Source organism: Balaenoptera borealis (assembly GCF_965194805.1).
Source record: "Balaenoptera borealis genome assembly, chromosome: 11".
NCBI lineage: Eukaryota > Metazoa > Chordata > Mammalia > Artiodactyla > Balaenopteridae > Balaenoptera > Balaenoptera borealis.
The window spans coordinates 88,156,424-88,176,422 of record NC_138868.1 but is presented as its reverse complement, the minus strand read 5'-3'; the positions used below and the strand labels follow the sequence as shown (position 1 = coordinate 88,176,422).

Below are 19,999 nucleotides of genomic sequence, written 5' to 3'. Positions count from 1 at the left end.
CAACTGGGAATGGAGGAAGGAGTGGATGGCGGAATCATGAACAGTTCAAATTAACTCTGGTGAATAAGTGTAGCACCTGCCATGCCTTGTTTTTGCTAACAAACTATCTCTCCTTCCTCTCTGTCATTCTCCCTTCCCAAAGATCCACATCAATGCTTAGTCTCAGCCTGAATTCTATCCCTTCCCCATCTCCTCCTTGTCAATCTGTATCCTAAGAGACCTCACCAGAAATAGAGGAAAGTAAGTGTCCATGGATCCTTGGAAGCAGTAGAGATGTTCTCCACCAGCTCAGTTCTATATCCATTTTCTCTAACGAAAGCCTACAAGCCCCAACCTCAGCATGGTGGGGCTACAAGCATAGGACAGAGGGAAGAGTAGTTATACATAGCCCCATCTCAAAGCTCATTGGCCAGCTGGGTCTCAGTAGTAAAATGGAGCTAGTTCCGGTTTCAAAAGTATTTGATGGAAAGGTGAGACAGAGCCACCCAATCAGCCTGCCCTGGAGAGGCTGTCCCAAGGCTTAATTCCTCCCCTCCCAATGAAGATCAACCTCTGCGTAACTACTAAACACAACTGGAGAAGTAAGAGACCTCAGGTGTGCTTCCTAAGTACCCTTAATCTGAATTATCTGTAACACGAGATAATCAAAAGTCCTTTAGAGCACATTTTTACATTTAACTTAAATTTTAGTCATTTATGTGGCTAAGGAGTATTTTAGTCATGTTTTTTAAGTGAAGTGATTCCAAAAGACCTAACAAAACCCTGGCCACTCTGAAGTACTGATAGAATGAAACAAAACAACAGGAGGGCCAACACAAGGGTGAAGGAATCAAAGCCCTGGGTGCAAAATTTAAGGAGACATTCACTCACAAGCTAGTGTACGTGAAGATTCAGACATTGAGAGTGAGTGCCTCCTTCACTTTTGTACCTTGCCTTGCAAGAGCTTTATCTTGATGCCTCTGGGTCAAAAATGTATCACTTATTTTATGATACAATCATGACACAGCTGCAGGTGGTAGAAAACATTGAAGTGAATGGCTATGCAGGTATAAAATTTCATGAAATTTTCTTTTTAAAAAGTTTCTTAGTTTATAGCAATTTATCTGTCAAAAAGGTTGATTCTGAAAAATGTCTGGCTCTGTGGCTGTCTTTTTAGAATCTAGAATCTAGATTAACTAGCTGAAGACCAAGTATCTTTCCAGACAATTATCTTGCCCCCCCCAAAAGAAGATATTTTACTCTATTATCAATATTTTCAGGTTGATCGACATCATTTAGAACACTATGTACCCCCTTTGTACAGCTATATATTGGTAGGTATTCTCAATTTCTACCAGCTCTTCCTTCTAACTTTATTAAACGTGTTGATGATACTCTAAAATTGTTCTTTGGAATACAAACTCCCTCCACACCACTCTTTATTTTTCTTTTCATATATCCTCCTTTCTCTTCAATTTTTTTCCTTTCTTCTTGGTATCATGAGAATAGCTTAAGCACCTTCTTGTTAATAAATCATTCTAGCTTCTATTTATTTCTTTCTTTACTGGCCGCATCGCGCGGCACGTGGGATCTTAGTTCCCCTACTAGGGATCTAACCCACGCCCCCTGCAGTGGAAGCACGGAGTCTTAACCACTGGACCTCCGGAGAAGCCCCGCATTCTAGCTTTTATTGCATTTACTTTACATTTACAGGCGAAATACTTCTGGATTCTTTTGTGTAAACCAGGCAAAATACTCTGACAAGCAAAATCATTAAAAAATACAGTGCATATTAAAATTAAATAACTGTTTCTAATAAAACAACTGGATCAATAGTCATTTTTCACTGACAATATTTATAATATTGAGTGTATATTTTAAAAGTTTAATATATAAAGTTTATATATTAAACTTTTAAATTCTTAAACACTTATTTATAATGTACTATTACCATATTTTATTTTTTATTTTAAGTGACTAACCATTCTATATGAAGTAACTGTCATTTCATGAGTTTAAAAACTTTGTTTAAAAAAACAAGTTCTTTACTGTACCTTTGTAACAAGCTAACGTAAGGGCACACTCTTTAAATTCATTGGAATGCGTATTAATGCCAGCCCCATTTTCTAGCAGCAATCTGGCTACTTCCACATGTCCAGCATTTCCAGCTTCCATAAGAGGAGTATGACCATTTTCATTATGGTCCTCAATACTGGCACCAGATTCCAAGAGCACATTTACAACATCTACATAACCTCCAGCACAAGCATATGTAAGTGCTGTATTGCCTATTTGAATGAAGAAAAACAAAGACATTAACACAAAATACCAAAATAATACAGAGGTTTATCTAGTATCAAAGACAAAACTGAAATGAGAGACTATAATCTTAATAAATTTAGCTATTACACTTATATATATAATTCTTTTCTTCATTACATTTTATCTTACTGAAATCAACTCCCTATTCGTTCCATTTAAAAATCAGGGTCAAACACATGTGGAAAATCAGATACACTTATCACAATTGTAGAGTTATAGAAGCACTGAGCAATTCTGAAACTAACTTCCCACATGAGGAAAAAGTTACACTGATTCTAACTTTAATCAGAGAAATGTTTCCCAACCTTTATTTTTTCTTTGGATTATAATTATTCATCATATATAGATATACCTCATACCGTTACTTTTAATCACATACTGTTTTCACTACAACTTTACACATCAGTTAACTGGTGGTCAAAGTTAAAATAATTTCAAAAACATTCCCTCATAATGATAAAAATCTCCCATGTTACAGGGGAAAAAAGTTAACTTCTGGGTAAAATAAGAATTCCTAAAACCCCCTCAAACCAGAACATGCAGACCTTTAAAATGATTTAAAGTATTTAATAAATTTAAAAATCTTGCATGAAGGAAATGAACCAAATATATTTTCATATATTTTAGAGCTTTTACACAAATCCATCTATGCTCAAATTTGAAAGAAAAAAAAAACTGATTTAGGTTAACATTGTCTCTTGTGTAACACAATGTTTTCATAATACTTTCTTTTTCTATAGGCCGCAATTTATTAACACTAGGCAATGACAGACCTGCCTTCTGTTGCATATCCTTCTTATTCTCCCTACCTTCCCTTCCATTTTCCCCTGATAAATAGGAAACTTGGGTTTGAGAGGTGGAGACCATCCTTTCCACTTCCAAGAGGATGGTCCTTTTAACTGGGCCAGTGTTTAACAGAAAAGAACCAAGGCCAGTTAATAGCACTCATACACAAAACAGGAGAAATTTCATTCAAAATACATTCTATGTACTTTAAGCCTAATGCACAGATATATACAAATGTGCAGCATTGATAACTGCAAAAGCATCACTAATGATCACTTTCATGTGAATTAATTACTATCAGAGGGTGTTAATATTTAAAAACTGCAAAAGAAGTATGCATAACCTGCTGAAGACTGTGCATTGACATCAGCTTTATGAGCTAGCAGCAACTTCACATTTTGGACATGTCCTCCATTAGCAGCAGCCATTAAAGGTGGAATGTCACCTTTGATCCCCCTATCTTCCACATTGGCATGCATTGCCAACAAAACCTTATGAAAGAAAAAGTTGAAAGGATATTAGAAAATGATATTTTCATCAAAATTTTTTGAACATATATTTATGTTAACACCTACCTAGTCATACTACAGAGCCAATAAGCAAAAAGAGCCAACAAACAAAAAAAATGTATCTAACAAAACTATTACTTGAAATGAGCCTGATGGTTGATTTTATTTTATTATTTCCTTAATACACAGTCTAAATTAAGACAAAACAATCAAAAAACTGTGAGCTTTATTTTGATAATACAAACCTGTGCAAGCTCATAATATCCAGCAGAACCAGCTAAACAAGGGAGGCTCTCCCCTTCCTCAGTGTGTTCATTTACACTTCGCCCTTCAATGAGTAACTTTCGCACAGCATTTACATCTCCTTCTGAACAGGCTTCTGCCAAACTGCGGCTATTGGGGGAAGAATATTGTAATATCAGGATATAAGAATATAAAAAATTGCGCAGCATAAGTGATGATTTTTTGAAATTAATCTGGACAGTAGCGCTAAAAAGAATCATTATTTCAATACGACTCATAACAAAAAGAAAATAAAATGATTCAGTTCACTGAGTTTTTAAAATCTACATATAAAAGTCACTGAATTAAAATTATCCACATTACAAAATGTTTTCAGTCATGTAACTGAAAGATAAAGTCTAATTTACTATAAATAGGGAAAAAATCCAAAATTTTAAAATATAAAATTGTATAGAAAAATCACATGAAGGAAATACAAGTTATAATTACACTTCTGTTTGTTTAGTCACTAGAAAAATTTTATAAGATTGAATGAAATGGCTAAAACTTTTACTAATTATAAACGCCTATCTGAGTTCTTCAATCAAGTAAAGGGAAATCAGATAGGAAAGTTGTGAGCATGTAATTTTGACTAATCTATGAATAACTGAGAAGGAGATTCTTTTTTTGAAGTATTTACTTATGCCATCATATTTTGGGGAAGTATGAAAAATATCCAGGTAAGGCAAAGGCTTAATTCAAGCCAAAGGAGAGTGCAAAAAGTGGTGGAACAACAGTAAGTTATATTTAGAGTAAAGCATTTGCCCTGTAAATCTTCCAAAAGAATTTCAACTATGGACATTTCTAAAGATTCCTTCACTTGCGGCTACAATTCATTCTTAGAAAAACACTAAATCCAAGTCTCTTCATTAATATTCTCTTTATTTCAAATATACCTCAATTCTTACAACCTCCTCTTAAAACGTGGCCCTGTCACTTCAGGTACTAAAGCCATCATCCATGGATAACCTGTTTTCTACACCCATATTATCACTACCACCCAGTTTTAAGAACATCATCCTTAGCCAAGATTATGGCGACGTCTCCTAAGCAGTCTCCCTGCTGTTACCCTTGCTCTCCTTCAGGCTCTTTTCAGTGAAGGAGCCAGAGAGATCTTGCTTAAAAGGAAGCAGACCTGTCACTCCTCTGCTCAGAATCCTCCTCTGGCCTTTAACCTTACCCACAGTAAAAGTCAGAATCCTTGTAAGACCTGTCCAGTGGTAGGATCTCAAACTCCTCCTTTTACTTCTCTGGTTTCATCACCTACTATTCTCACTTACTCTTTCCGCTTTAGCCAAATTGGCTTTCCCGTTTATCACCAAAAATGCTAATTAAGCTGCAACTCCAAGATTTATGTATCTGCTATCCCTCTGACAAAAAAGCTTCTCCCAGGCGCAGCTCACTGCCTTATCTATTTCAGGTCTTTGCTAAAAAGCCACCTTTTAAATGAGTGTTTCCCTGACTACCCTCTTAAAAATGCAACATGATCCCTAACCCCAAACACTGCCTTAGCACTTCCCCATTCAGTTTCTTCTGCCCATAATCATTATCATTGTATGCCATACTATATATTTTGTCTACCTGTTAACTGTACTGTCCCCTGCCAAAGTGAAAGTCTCAAATAGCACTTAATAAGTTTGTCTCTTAATTTCCCATTTTATAGGCAATGACAGTCTCTAGACTCAATGTTCTCTATCACCTTTAAGTAAGTTCAGGACAAATCCCTCCCACAAGACATTTCATGTAGAAGAACATACTTTTTCTCCCTTTCGGGTGGTCTCTCATTCTCTCTCTCCCCCTCAGGCACACATCCTCCTTTATTTTCCCATTTGAACTTTCATTCAATTTCCTTAGGTGTGTTAGCTTTAAAAGAGCCTTTCAGGAACTACTCTAGCAACAGTTGAACTTCACAACTTCTGAGCAAAGGGTATGTGAAATCTGGCACATGGCACCACACTTAATTAATGTAAAACCTGGCACATAACACCCACTGCGCACCACTGTTTCTCAAGCTTTGATGAACAAATATGACTGTCACGAACATGGTCTAGTGTTTTGCTGATCATTTTTAGTAGTGTCAGTGCCAAAGAATCTATGACTCTTTATTTTTCTATTCTATTTCCTGCTTGAACTAGCTTTAATATACTCTTCAAGGTGTCTTGCCAGTCCCAGAAGGCACATTAAAAAATATCTGGAGAATATCAATAATATCGTAGGCTAGAAAAACTGAACGTTAACTAAGGAATAGAACTGGAAGTTAACTAAAGAAGGAGAGTCAATCTATGAGAAGGATGGTAAAATAAATTTAATAAAAACAGAAAACTTAGATGAATGAAGACAAACACAGAGTTAAGAGAAACAGCAAATTCACACTCTTGTTAATACTAAAAGATGTTGCATAAAAACACTATTATATAAAAGACAATTCTTGAATGCTATTTTTCATTCTCTAAACTCATATATAAAAGAGTATTCTCATTTTTTCAACTATTTAAAGGTAACTGCTAAAATACAGTTGACCCTTGAACAACACGGGGGTTAGGGGTAACCACACTCCACTCAGCTGAAAATCTGCAAATAACTTAATCAGTCTGCCCTCCATAAATGCAGTTCCTCCATATCTCCATATGCACGTTTCTGCATCCATGGATTCAACCAACCACAGACTGTGCAGCAATGTAGTATTCACCACTGAAAAAAACCTGTGCTGGGAGTTCCCTGGTAGTCTAGTGGTTAGGATTCAGCTTTCACTGCCGTGGCCCGGCTTTAATCCCTGGTCGAGAAACTGAGATCCACAAGCCACGTGGCGTGGACAAAAGAAAAACAAAAAAAAGAAAGAAGAAAAGAAAGAAAAAAAACCTGTGTGTAAGTGGACCTGTGCAGTTCAGACCTGTGTTGTTCAAGAGTCAACTGTAAATAAAATGGCTTAATGGCTTCTTTTCAGTTAAAGGCAAAAAAAATGAAGCCTCTGAAGGGTGAAGACAGTACCATGTATTAATGGTTCTTTTCCAGCTGCTTCCTTGGCATTGTATTTTTCATTATACTATCCATAATTGTTTTATATACAAGATGGTGTGATTGTTTTTTATTGCATAACATCATCAGAAAAACTTTAAAGGCCAAGTCAGAAAATATTTACTGAGTTCTTACTAAACGTGAAATATTATATAAAAGGAATTATAGGACAAATAAAAATAACATCCCTAGAACTCACTTACATTCAAGTTACGGAAACTAGATCTTTGACGTTTTTGAACATTCATAAAGCAAATAAACAAATAAAAGCCCTGCCCTTTAAAATGGTCAGAACTATGCACATGAAGTAGAAAATGGCATGACTAATTAGAAATCATTTACTTCTTTGTCACCAAAACATTAAAAGAAAACAAAATCTAAATAAGCAAAAGGTCTTTTATAACATATTGGCTAAGAAGTCAGCCTTGTAGTCAGACAGACACTGGTGTCCTGCCTCTGCTACTTGTTACCTATTCAATCTTAAGTTACTTCTTTTCAGCTGTTCATGAGTAAAATGGGAATAAAAACAAAATCCATGCCTAAGGCTTTTCGTGAGTATAAGTAAGATATCACAGGTAAAGTGGTTAGCATAGTGCCAGGCACAAAATACATGCTCAGTAAATGTTAGCTATTTTAATTATTTTTAAGAAAATGTTTTTATACTGATCACAGTGGAAACCCACTTACTTGTCTGACTGCCCTGCGTTTGCTGTGCTTTCAGCTCTCATACGGGGAAGCGCAGCAGCAGCTTCATCCAACGCACAACTAACAGATGATGTCAACCTCCGAAGCACGTCAGGATCTGCAAAGGCTTTACCATCAGCCGTAGATAATTTGCCTATTCCTATTCTATTATTTTCACACCAATTCAGATATACCCAAAAGGAGAAACAAAGCAAAATTCAAGTTACTTAACTCTATTTATGTTAAACTCCAAATGATACACTGGACATATATATTGCCTGGCCAGAATCTTCTGGGAAATCCCTGTTCTCCAGTTTTCTAGTAGTCTTATTCCTTCCATGTGGTCCATAAGTGCTCAACTCTGTGACTCTCTGCTTCTAGAAATGGGTCGTTGGTCTATGCTGGGACAATCGGGTGTCCTCACTCAGACTTCTGCCGTACGTTTGCAAGAAGAACCTATGCTCAAAGGTTGCTAAATTGTGAGTCATGAGCTATTTGGTCACTTTTATCACCACAAAGAGAAAAAGACTACCCAAAATAAGTCAACATAGAGGAGAGGAGAGCAGAGAAATAGGAAGGAGACAGTTCTGATAAAGTTATATTTGACTCATTGACACCAGTAGTGCCAGAAGCCAGCACCATCCCTATACCTTTGGTAAATGCCCATTTTCGTTTAAGAATGTTTAGTTGGGCTACTACCACTTGTGACCAAAAAATGGCCATATAAGACATTATAGGTTATAGAAAAGATCACCTATCTATGAGTACCTATTTGTTTCAAATTACGACTACAATTTACTACATACACCCAAAATCATGTCTAAAAACACCATATCTAAAAAATATTCAGAATAGACAAATTTTTTTTAAATTTCAGAAGCAGAAATGGTTAGTTACCATGTACATGAAACACAACTTGTTGCTATTCTACATATCACTATAAAGCAAGCTGATCTCTAACCTTTATTATTCTAAACTCAGTGCTGCTTAATCCAGGCTGCCCATCAGTGGAGCCTTTCAAAAGTACAGACCGCTGAACTCTTCTATATCTAAAGATATAATTCAGTAAGTAAGAGGAAGGCCTAGGGATCTACATACTTTAAAGGCTCTAAGGAGATTCTGACGCACAGCCAGGATTAAGAACCTTTGCTCTAACTTGAAGATAAAACATCTAATGTTATAATGGATATTACAGAACCCCACTACTCAACATGTGGTTCATGAACTACTGATAGAAGCATTACTGTCACTTGGGAGCTTGTTAAAAATGCAGAATCTGAGACCCTAAAATTTACTGATCAATAACCTGCATTTTTAAAAAAAGATCCCCAAGTGATTCAAACCCAATTAAGGTTTAAGAAACACTATTAGAGGTTTTAAAACAAACTATTTAACTAAGACAAAGACCAAAAAGATCTCCCAAGTGATAAGAAACATATCTGTACAGATTTCTTTTAATAGTGGAAGGACTCAATAATATAAGTTTGTGTTTGAAGTTTATTTTAAAAAAACTTTATACACGTTTGCTTTTCCTTCTGACAAATCCAAGATATGAAATATTACATCTTATGGAATAAATATGGCAAAAAGCATTTCTGATTTTAGATATTTAGATATAACAAATGTTCAGAGCAGTCAAATTTAGTGTCTGCTACAATCAAGATGTACAAAGGATAAAAACAGTCTTAATCTGGTAAGACTGATACCTACTGCATAATTTGTGTCACTAATATTAGAAGCCAACTGTAGTCTGAACGTGCTATAGTAGTATTTATTCAATAAGATATCTGTGGTTAGTTAAGTATCCTAACATTATTGAGACCAATATCACAGATGCATTCTCACATGAGAGAATTAGCTCCAATATTTTAGCCAACTCAGATGGGCTATATAACAACTATTTGTCAGTGACAAAAAAGAACTAAACAAGAGGATACATCCGGATCAGAAGAAAGTAATCCCTGTTTAAAAAAAAAATAACATTTAAAATAAAATATTCCATATTAAATTTTTATGAACTTCTCATATCTTCATAAGTAAAGATAACTAGTTTAGTAAAAACAGCTAGGAAGTAACCTAAGAAATACATACTAACCTTTCAAATAAATAAACAGTGATTGGAAATGAATTTATCTAGCTACTCTGGATTATGGTGATCTTTTTTACTGGTCTTATTCAATTATTAGATATTAATCAGTGAAGATCAATAACAGAAAAGATACACGATGACCAAATTATTCTTTCCAAGTTATGACATTTAATCAATTGAACAGAACCATATAATTTCAGAGAAAAGGTGTATTAAATGATTACCTAGATTTCTGATTTCAAGATGATTTTAAGACAATTATTTCCCCCCTTTTTCTTCTCAGAACTTACTCAAAGGAGAACTAAAATACAACAGGAACTCCATCTTTGATAAAACTAGAAGAAATTTGTAAATCAAAGCTAATATTCATGAAGACATAGTAAAGAGGAGATTAACTGACTTAGCAGAACAGAATAAGCAGAAACATAGAAATCAGTGAGAAACAAAGTGATCAGCCCAATAGGACTCAGGAGTTATATACAGGTTCCAGGTTCAGGGTGAGGCTTGGGTTGGAAAACAGAGAGACTGGCTCAACACGTGTGAGGAGCAGTCCGACATTTAAGACTCCATCCCAAACTGCAGAGCCAGATAATTATTCTCTAAAGAGACTAAGCCAGAAAGACCCTGGGCTAGAAGATATTGGCTATAGATGAGGAAGAGATAATACTAAATTGAAAATGAGGATTAAGTGAACGTATGCATGATAAACAGTGAGATCCTTAGCCCCTTTTCTACTCTCAGCTCCCCAAATGCTGGCAGCCAGCATTTATAATTCAGTAGACAAAAACAGACAGATGTGTCTCTCAAGAAATTAAACAGCCACAGAGAAAAGACTTAAAAATATTGACATTTGGGGGTTCTCAAAGAAATGGAGAGGCTTCTGTCCAATCACTGGTAAACTAGGAATTCTAAAATGTTCCCAAGATTACCCAGCTCTGGTGTACACACTCTATATTTGGGACTGTGAATTTGATAGATTTTATCCCCATGATTAGGTTATGCTATATGGCATAGTTGACCTGAAGATAAGAAGGTTATCTGGGTGGGCCTGACCTTATCACATGACCGCAGGAAGACCAAAGAGATTTCTTTGGCTGGTTGGAGAAAAGGAAATCAGAGATTCAAAGCACAAGGATTCCACATGCCATGCTGATGTGAAGATGGGGGGAATGTGGGCGACCTCAAAGAGGTGAGAGCAGTTTCAACTGACAGTCTGTACGAATATCAGGATCTCAGTCCCACAATTCCAAGGAATTAAATTCTGCTGCCAACAATAATAAACTTGGAAATGGATTTTCTTCTACAGCCTACAGATGAGAACTCAGCTTAGCTGACACCTTGATTGATTGTTAGCTATTATAAAGAAAACGGGGAAAAAAAGGGAATAAACACAGAAATGAGAAAAATGAAGCAACTATTAGCATCCTATAAAAAGGAACTCTACCTCCAAAAGTAGCTCCTTTCAGCTGAAATCTACCTTCATGTAGCCTCTTTAAGCCTGGTTCTGCCTCTTCAAACCACAGAAAACAAATATCCCTCTTATATTCAACTTGAGTCTTCTCATCTTCAGGAGAAACATTCCCTGTTCCTCTTATGACATGGTTTCAAATAATTTCACAATCCTCATTTCTCTCAGGTAAACTCCTAAAGCAACATCAAATCTCAGGCAAATGCTAAATTATATCACTGCTACCCTGTACAGTTTTCCATACTCAAGGTAAGAACCTTGCATGTGCCCCTACTATGTTTTCATCGGTATTTGGTCAAGATTCCCTTAATAATCCATTCTAGAATTTTACCCAGGATAGAAATCAAACTTAACCAAGAGTCCTTCAAATATCTAGATGCTGTGTTCTGAGATATTTATTGAAAGGATTATCAAACAGCAATAGGTCAGTTTTATGCTATAATGAAATATCAGTTTATATGCATTGAATGTACAGAATCTAGCATTGGTTCAGGGTGCTCAAGCCATGAACAATTAATGTTCACCATAGATTTATGTCCACTTTAGGAAAGTTAAGAAAATATAGTTATTTTAAATGATCATAGAGATTTAGAGTTACTGTTCCCTTATATTTAAGGCATATTACATATCATGATGCTTACTCTTGGTTATGTATATAAACTCTAATTAAAACACTTCTTATGAGGACAATATAATGATGAGCCACTTTACAAAAATATAATGATGATTCACTTTACAAGGTTTTAAAAGACAATCTGTGACAAAAAAGTAGAGGGAATTATACACAGTCGATTCTTATTATTCATGGTAGTTATGTTCTGTAAAGTCACTGGGAACACTGAACTAATGAATACTGAACCACTGCTCCAAGGGGAAATACAGGGCTAGGTGCCTGCAAGTCTCTGGCCACAGCATTTGCATTCACCAGTCAATACATAAGCTTGTTTTATGTGTGTTTTTGTTTAAATACAATCTTATTTAATATATTATACTTGATTTATTAACATTGAACTCACAGCCAACAGCACTATAACTCATGCTGAAGAGGCTTATCTAATACACGTATATTCTACAAAAGGCACATCACAGCCTTCTCACATTTAGTAACACTAGATAGCACTTCAGCATTATACTTGGAGGCCATTTGAAATCACCAACAAAAGGCACAAAAATGTGGAAAATGTGGCACTAAGTAGACCATGGAAAGGACACTTGTTTACAGTATGAGAGCTGAAACAAGAAGGCAGAGAGCATCACTTCAGCAGAAAACATGCACGCAGAACAACTCAAAATTTTCACCATTCTGTGCATTTCTATGAAAGACTGAGAAAGCACTATAATTTGGGGGTATAAATACATTTTATAAAGTAGGTGAATTTGCAAAGATGGAATTCAGGACTAATGAAAACTAACTGTATAAGAAGTCTCTGTTTGGACTTCCCTGGTGGCGCAGTGGTTAAGAATCCGCCTGCCAATGCAGGGGACATAGGTTCGAGCCCTGGTCCAGGAAGACCCCACATGCCACGGAGCAACTAAGCCTGTGCACCACAACTACTGAGCCTGTGCTCTAGAGTCCATGTGCCACAACTACTGAAGCCCGCGCGCCTAGAGCCCGTGCTCCACAACAAGAGAAGCCACTGCAATGAGGAGCCCACACACCGCAACACAGTAGCCCTGCTCGCCGCAACTAGAGAAAGCCCACGCGGAGCAACGGAGACCCAACGCAGCCAAAATAAATAAAATTAAAAAAGAAGTCTCTGTTTATAAGGTTTACAACAACCTGTCAATTTTATTCTGGTAATGAAACTATGCTTATATGAAATGTTGCATGTAATGCTCTAGAAAGTAATCCATTAACCTTTATGAATAGTCATACTAAATATACAACATCATACATTTATAATAACCGGAGTTTTTAAGAGTTATGTAGAACTTTGGAAAATTAGGCTTATTATATATGTAGAGTTTGCAGACTTACCTGCAGCTTCTAGTAAAGCTTCCAGTCTAGCTTGTGTTTCTGGATCTACTGTCCTGAGGTCTGCACCATCAGCAGCACCTGACAAGGGGAACTTGGAAGCCTTTTCCAGCATTGGATTTTCCAAATCCTCCTGATCCAAAATGAAAGACTCCACCTAGAAAACAAATACCAAAAAAAGAAGAAGGGGAGGAATGAAAGGAGAAAAGGAAAGTTGGAAGAGAAATAAACAGAAGAAAAAGGAAGAGAAGAGAAAAATATTTTAACATCAAAATCAATGATAAATACAATGCAATCCTGAATAATTTCAATGGGATAGATAAGCCCACAGTTTAAAGGAGAAAATTACATTTGTAGAATAATTTAAGAATGTATTATTCATATCATATGTAGTCTATTTTCTTTTCTTACTGAAATCACATGTATTCTTTTCTATTCTAATTTCATGGGGGAAGGGTAGTGGATGGGAGAGGTTATGAGGTTAATACTTAGACATGAAAACTTTGACTTTGGTAGAGGACCTAAATTAGCTGTTCTTAAATCTTTTGTTCTCAGGACACCTTTATACACCTAGAAAGTACTGTGCTGCTCCCAAGGACTTCATATAAGGGTTATATTTATTAATATTTACCGTATTTGAAATCAAACTACAATATCACAAAATCAAAACATTAATATCACTACTGGCTTCATTACAAAAGTTTTTAAGTACTGGAACGCTGTCAAGCCCAGGCAAATAAAATTTCCAAAATTCTAGTTTGTGCTTGAAAGCTTAATTTTATCATTGGTGACAAATACTGTTGATTGTTTCCCTTAAAGGAATAGGCTCACTTCGATCATTTCTGAGAACATTTGCCAAATGCCCAAGTTTGACAGGCATAGTATGTCTGTCTTTTATATTTTTCCAGCAAAAAAAGACATTTCATGAAAAAAAAAGTGGACTATTCACCTCACATCTCAAAAAAGCCCAAGTGCTTTTCCCTCAAACACCACCATACTTTTATATGCATAAGTGCTTTATGTGTACTTCCCATTTTGTCACACAATAACATTGAAAGGACATGTATTCCAAAGTGGAAATTTCAAAAAATTAATATTTCTTGCTCTATCAAGATTATTCTTCATGGGGACTTCCCTGGTGGTACAGTGGTTAAGAATCCGCCTGCTAATGCAGGGGACACGGGTTCGAGCCCTGGTCCGGGAAGATCCCACATACTGCGGAGCAACTAAGACCATGCACCACAACTACTGAGCCTGAGCTTTAGAGCCCACGAGCCATAACTACTGATGCCCGCACGCTTAGAGCCCGTGCTCTGCAACAAGAGAAGCCACCGCAATGAGAAGCCCGCACACTGCAACGAAGAGTAGCCCCCACTCTCCAAAACTAGAGAAAGCCCGCGCGCAGCAACAAAGACCCAACGCAGCCAAAAAAATACATAAATAAATAAATAAATTTAATTAATTAAAAAAAAAAGATTATTCTTCAGGTGAAACTGGCCTTTCATTTTATTTTTTTAACTGTGAGTATATGGCAGTGATAACTACAATGATACTGGCACAATTTGGTGCCATGGCCTTAAGAGGCCAGCAGTTTTACCTACCATTGCTTTTGTATCATCAGTGCAAATATCAACACAGTCAAAAGGCAAATAACATATTAGTATTGTGATGAAAACATTTTTGACCTCTTGAACATCCTGAAATGATTTCTGGGAACTTGAGAGGGCTGCAGACCTTACACTGAGACCCACTGATACAGTAACATAGACCAGATTCAATTAAAAGAAATGTAAAGAATTAGAAAAGAGCAACTCTTAAGACATGGGGAAAAGTTTTGTTTTGACATCCCTTGTCATAGTGCTACTTACCAATAGGTATAAAGATATAATTCTTTACAGTCTGCTGATCAAAAGTTGATAATTATTATATAAAAATCACTAACATGATCAGGTGAAATTTATTTCACAAGTTTATATTACTTCTAACACTGTAATAACTAAAATAGATATAAAACTTACTAACACCTTAGAACACAATTACCCTCATGCCTAGTATCTAGCTGTCAGAAATAAGATTTTAAAACTTCGGAAATAAAATTCTTACCCAACATAACATCAGAAACTCTATTGTTCCATCTTTAAAAGTCACCTGTCTAGCAACCAGGCATAAATCCTATATTTAATCAATACATATTTAATATTGAATGTTAAATTTAGGGGGAAATAATATGCTTTCTAAATTTCCGTTAAGCTAATGTAGTTTAATATGAAATAACATTTCAGATGTCTAGTATTTCAAATATAAATAGACACAGAACACTAAAAATAATCTCCGTAAATATTTGAAAATTTTCAAAAATTCTGCTATATATTAACCTTAAATACCTATATGATAGGAGGGAGTTAAGAAAAAGACAATAATTTTTTTTTTCTTTTTTTGGACTTAAAAAAAATTTATTCCAATCAGAAATACCAAAAGAAACACGTTAACTCTGCTTAAGATCGTCTTCGGGAAGGATTTTTTTAACCAAGTTTCCAATTTCAGTACTATCTTCATGTCAAGTTCAGGTGTCAATGTTCCACTGGCTTTGTAAAAGAAATCTGACATTTTTCCTTCTTTAAGCTGTTGAACAATTTAAATCTTATCATCTTTTTCTTGAAAGTTAAAAGAATTCACCTGAAACACCGTCTGGGACTGGTGTTTTCAGGGATGGTAGCCTTTTGATAACTTTCTCAATTTCTTCCATTGTTAGATCTGTTACGTTCTCTCTTCTGGAGTCAACTTTGATAACTGGATTTCCGCTCTCCAGGCGTCCATTTCCCCGGTCTGTGGTAAGGGGGAGGGGAGGGTGGCGGACGGGGTCGACCAGGCCCCTTCCGTCCCGGACATTCAACGGAGCCAGGGGCCCCGGAATCCCAGACCCCGAGGGGGCAGGCGCCCTTCCGCGGTCCCAACGCTGCTCTCCCGGGCCGCAGGCAAAGCCCGGCCCCTCCCCGCCCCGCTCTCGATGCGCGCCGGGAGGCACCTTCCTTCCCGGGGCGCGCCCAAATGAACGCACTGCCTCCTCAGCCGGAAAGGCTCGTTCCGGCAGTCGGACGGCGCTCCCGGCCCAGCGAAGCCCGGCAGCGGGCGGCAAAGCTGGGAGGCAGGAGCTGGGCCCTGCGGCTGCAGGTCCCACCCGGGATGGCGCGCGCGCGGGAACGGCGGGGCGCACCGTGGGGGGGGGGGGCGCACTGCGCGCGCGCGGAGGTGGGGGGGTGGTGAGTCCTCAACGGCCGCGCCAGAGGGCCGTGCAGGCGGCCTCCTCAGACCCTCCTTCGTGCTTCCACTCACTCCACGCGGAGGCCGGGGGAGCCCCGTGCTTTCCTCTCGGCCGCTTCCTGGACTCAGCCATCGCCCCGGGCGCCCGGCTCCACGCCCGGTAGCGACCCGCCTGCAGGCTGGCGAGCTCGCGAGACAATCATTTTTTTTAGACTTTTATTTTTAAAGGCAGTAGTGAAAGCATAAGTGTTATACATTAGGAAGGGGACTTTTCAGCATGGTTTGGTCATAGACACATGTGATTCAATATTATAGAGTGGTAAAAACTATGTCCTCCTATCTTTAACCATGGTCCAGACAATGAGTCTTTCTAGAGAAAAAGTTGCATCCCAATGAAATTTTCTCTGTTAAAATATCTACAATTTTTCAATCCAATGGGAGAAGACAAAAAAAAAAAAAAAGGAAATAATCATGGAAAAATGAACACAGGTTAAAATGAACAGGTGAAAAATTAAATTATGTTTCAGATTAAGGTTTTAGAAAACAAAAGATATCAAAGAGCAGTGCAAAGTGCCAAACCAAAAGTACAGATCAAAGGTACTAAAACTGTTTAAAGGAGACAATGCATGCAGAAAGAATATGAAAGGATTTTGACCAAAATAACTAATTGGTATAAGAAAAAAAGAGAAGAAGGAGTGTAGCACTGGTAGACAAGCATAAAATTTCTATATGCTAGAATACAGGGTTTACTATAGGAAAAGTCAAAGCTACAAGTTAGATCACAGAAGGTATTAAATTTCAATCAAAAGTGATTTTCTGACACAAGGTCCCCTTATGCCACATTGTATCTTAACTAAGTTTGGTGAAAATTTACTAAGAAAAATGCATCTCAATCTTTTCATGAGGGATACTAAGTGCAGAAGAAATATGTTTCCTTATTGATTTAAAACGTCTCCATAAAAGTTCTTTTTCTTTGGCCGCGCAGCACAACTTGTGGGATCTTAGATCTCTGACCAGGGATCCAACCCGTGCCCTCAGCAGTGAAAGCCCGGAGTCCTAACCACTGGACCGCCAGGGAATTCCCATCCATAAAAGTTTTCATATTGATTTTTAAAGCCCACTATTCTTGATATGTGAAAAACTTGATAACTTAAAAATCAGTAGATTCAAGTGACTATGAAATTCTATATATAGATTTTTAAAAAGACATTAGGATGAAAGAAAAGAATAGGAAAGGATGTCTATTATATTCTCTCCCACCCCCCAGTTTAAGATTAATGAAGAATAAACTAATTTCAAGGATACTGTTAGGATCTAAAGACCTAGGTACCATTGCTGCTTCATCTGCTACCTGTGAGACCTAAGCAAGTCTCTCAGCCATCTCTAGATGCTTATTCTGCGCAATTTTTTCATGAATTTTTCACATGACTTATTATACATATTTACTGTCTTTCTAAACTCCATGGAAATAGGCACTTTGTTTGGAGCACTGATATATATACAGCAACTAGAACTATGCTCATCACATTGTCAGGACTCAAATAACTCTTGAATAAATAAAAAGATGGTTTGGGGACCCTTCCCTTTCAGATTCTAAAAGGTTGCAGTGTATTTGGAGAAGGGAGAGGTAGTTACAAAAAATAAATTTAAAGGTATATTTTATAGATATAGAAAAATCAAATATTAGGTAGCAGGTAGGGCAAAATGCTATCTTCATTGATTTATTAAACACACTTTTATTACAAACAGTCTTTGTACAAGAGATATTGCTGTTTACTACTATGAGATGTGTAAAATTAAGCCTACTACCTAGGAGCTTATTTCTTTAATGTGAGAGTAAAAGTATACAATAACAAGAATACAAGGTAGAAAGTGCATAAGATGAAGAGAGGGGAAAAAAAGAGCCATAGGAGTTCTGAAGAGGAAGCAGAAGAGGACTTCCTCCTTTAACACCAATTCCTCTTTTCCCACCTGGAAAAATTCTTGTGCTACATTACAGAACAAGTAGAGAGACTGATATAAGGGGATGCAGTCTTATAAAAATACAAAAATAAGTAACCCTTTATTCAAATGTCAACTAAGTTATGGGCATATACCTCTTTAACATATCCTTAGTTGAGGAAGTTCAGATGAAAAACTAAAATGCCTTTTCCCATTGAAACCTAACTCATTTTTATCATATTATTTCTATAGAAAAAAATTCATTTTGAATAATGGCCAAGTTCTGGAATATTAAAAATGGTCTGAATAAGAAATTCACATAAATATTCTGAAACATTTTCCTTAAATGAAATGTATAAATAACTTTCCTGAAGAGGGGAGAGACAGAAGGAAAGGGATGTCCTTACTAAGTTTATTCATCCCTAAGGGAAATAATCTGTCAAAGTTATCAATATTCAAAGCATGACAATTTAAGTTATATCTAAGCTATTTTGGATGTGCTGTTTTGACTAGCTGGATATTTTATGAAATGGTATTTGTGCATCAAATTCTTGTCTAATACAAAGAACCATCAAAATGCAAGGGTCTTAGAAATCACCAGGGTCAACTCATTGCTACAGATGAGAAAACAGAAGCACAGGATCCTTATATAAATAGCAAGTTTCTAAAGATCTAACACCAAGAGATCAGTTCTCCAATTAACAAGTTCAATATTCTTTCCACCAGAAAAAGAGGCTGTTGTTTGACTCTGCTCTAGAAAAGCTGACTTTAAATTCTATATTTAAGGGATAAAGCTGTCAACACCTGAACCCAATGTTTAATTACTAAAAGTGAGACAACTAAACATTATATGCCCCTGATGTGTGCAACATAAAATACACAGTACCTCCTATGAAGTACTCTTGCCTCCCTGAAATAACTTGCAGTTTATAAAAATTATTAAGGCAAATATCAGGAAAAAGTTAAATCAGGGCTCCTCAATCTTGGCACCACTGACATTTTGAGCCAGATAATTCTTTGTTGTTGGGAGCTGTCCTATATATACACTTCAAGACGTTTAGCAGCATCCCTGGCCTCTACCCACTACATGCCAGTAGCAACCCTATCACAGGTTGTGATACTAAAAATATCTCCAGACATTGCCAAATGTCCCCCTGGAGGAAAAAACAAACAAAAAAAAAACCCTGGGGGTGGGAAACTGAGAACCACTGAATTAAACAGAAGCACACAGACTAAACTAAAATCTAGACCATGTTTTAAAAGAGAGAGAGAGACAGTAAAAGGGAAGAACTGTTCTAAATTAAAGAAATTCCAGAGACATAACCATCAAAATAATATAGACCTTATTTGAAATGTTCAAGGAAAATGAAGAAATCTGAATATGAACTGTACATTAAATAGTATAAAGGAATTACTCTGGTTAGGTAAGAAAATGCCCTTATCTTTTAGAGATGCATATTGTAGTATACAGAAATATTGTCAGGAATTTAAAACAAAGTGGTGTGGCAAATTTTTGATAATGGTGATCTGAAAAAGAGATTTATAGAGGCTTTATTTTATTAGTCTCTATACTTTTGTGGACATTAAATCCTTTTAGTTTTTAAAGATTAAAGGTGATGTTTTACTGCAGAGGTTGCTTTTGTTTAAAAAAATTATTTAACGGTAATACTAATTCGATAAACAAAGTA

The 19,999-nt window shown here is 36.6% G+C and overlaps 1 protein-coding gene across 1 annotated transcript in view; it reads right to left on the bottom strand.

The window, feature by feature from the left end:
* The window catches only part of LOC309606407 (ankyrin repeat domain-containing protein 17-like), a 105,999-nt gene that overhangs the window by 76,797 nt on the left and 9,203 nt on the right, over positions 1 to 19,999 (bottom strand). Inside the window, 5 exon segments of the mRNA XM_082343440.1 lie at positions 2,034 to 2,267; positions 3,431 to 3,578; positions 3,842 to 3,989; positions 7,581 to 7,737; positions 13,113 to 13,266. Of these exon segments, the coding sequence (XP_082199566.1) occupies positions 2,034 to 2,267; positions 3,431 to 3,578; positions 3,842 to 3,989; positions 7,581 to 7,737; positions 13,113 to 13,266 (841 nt within the window).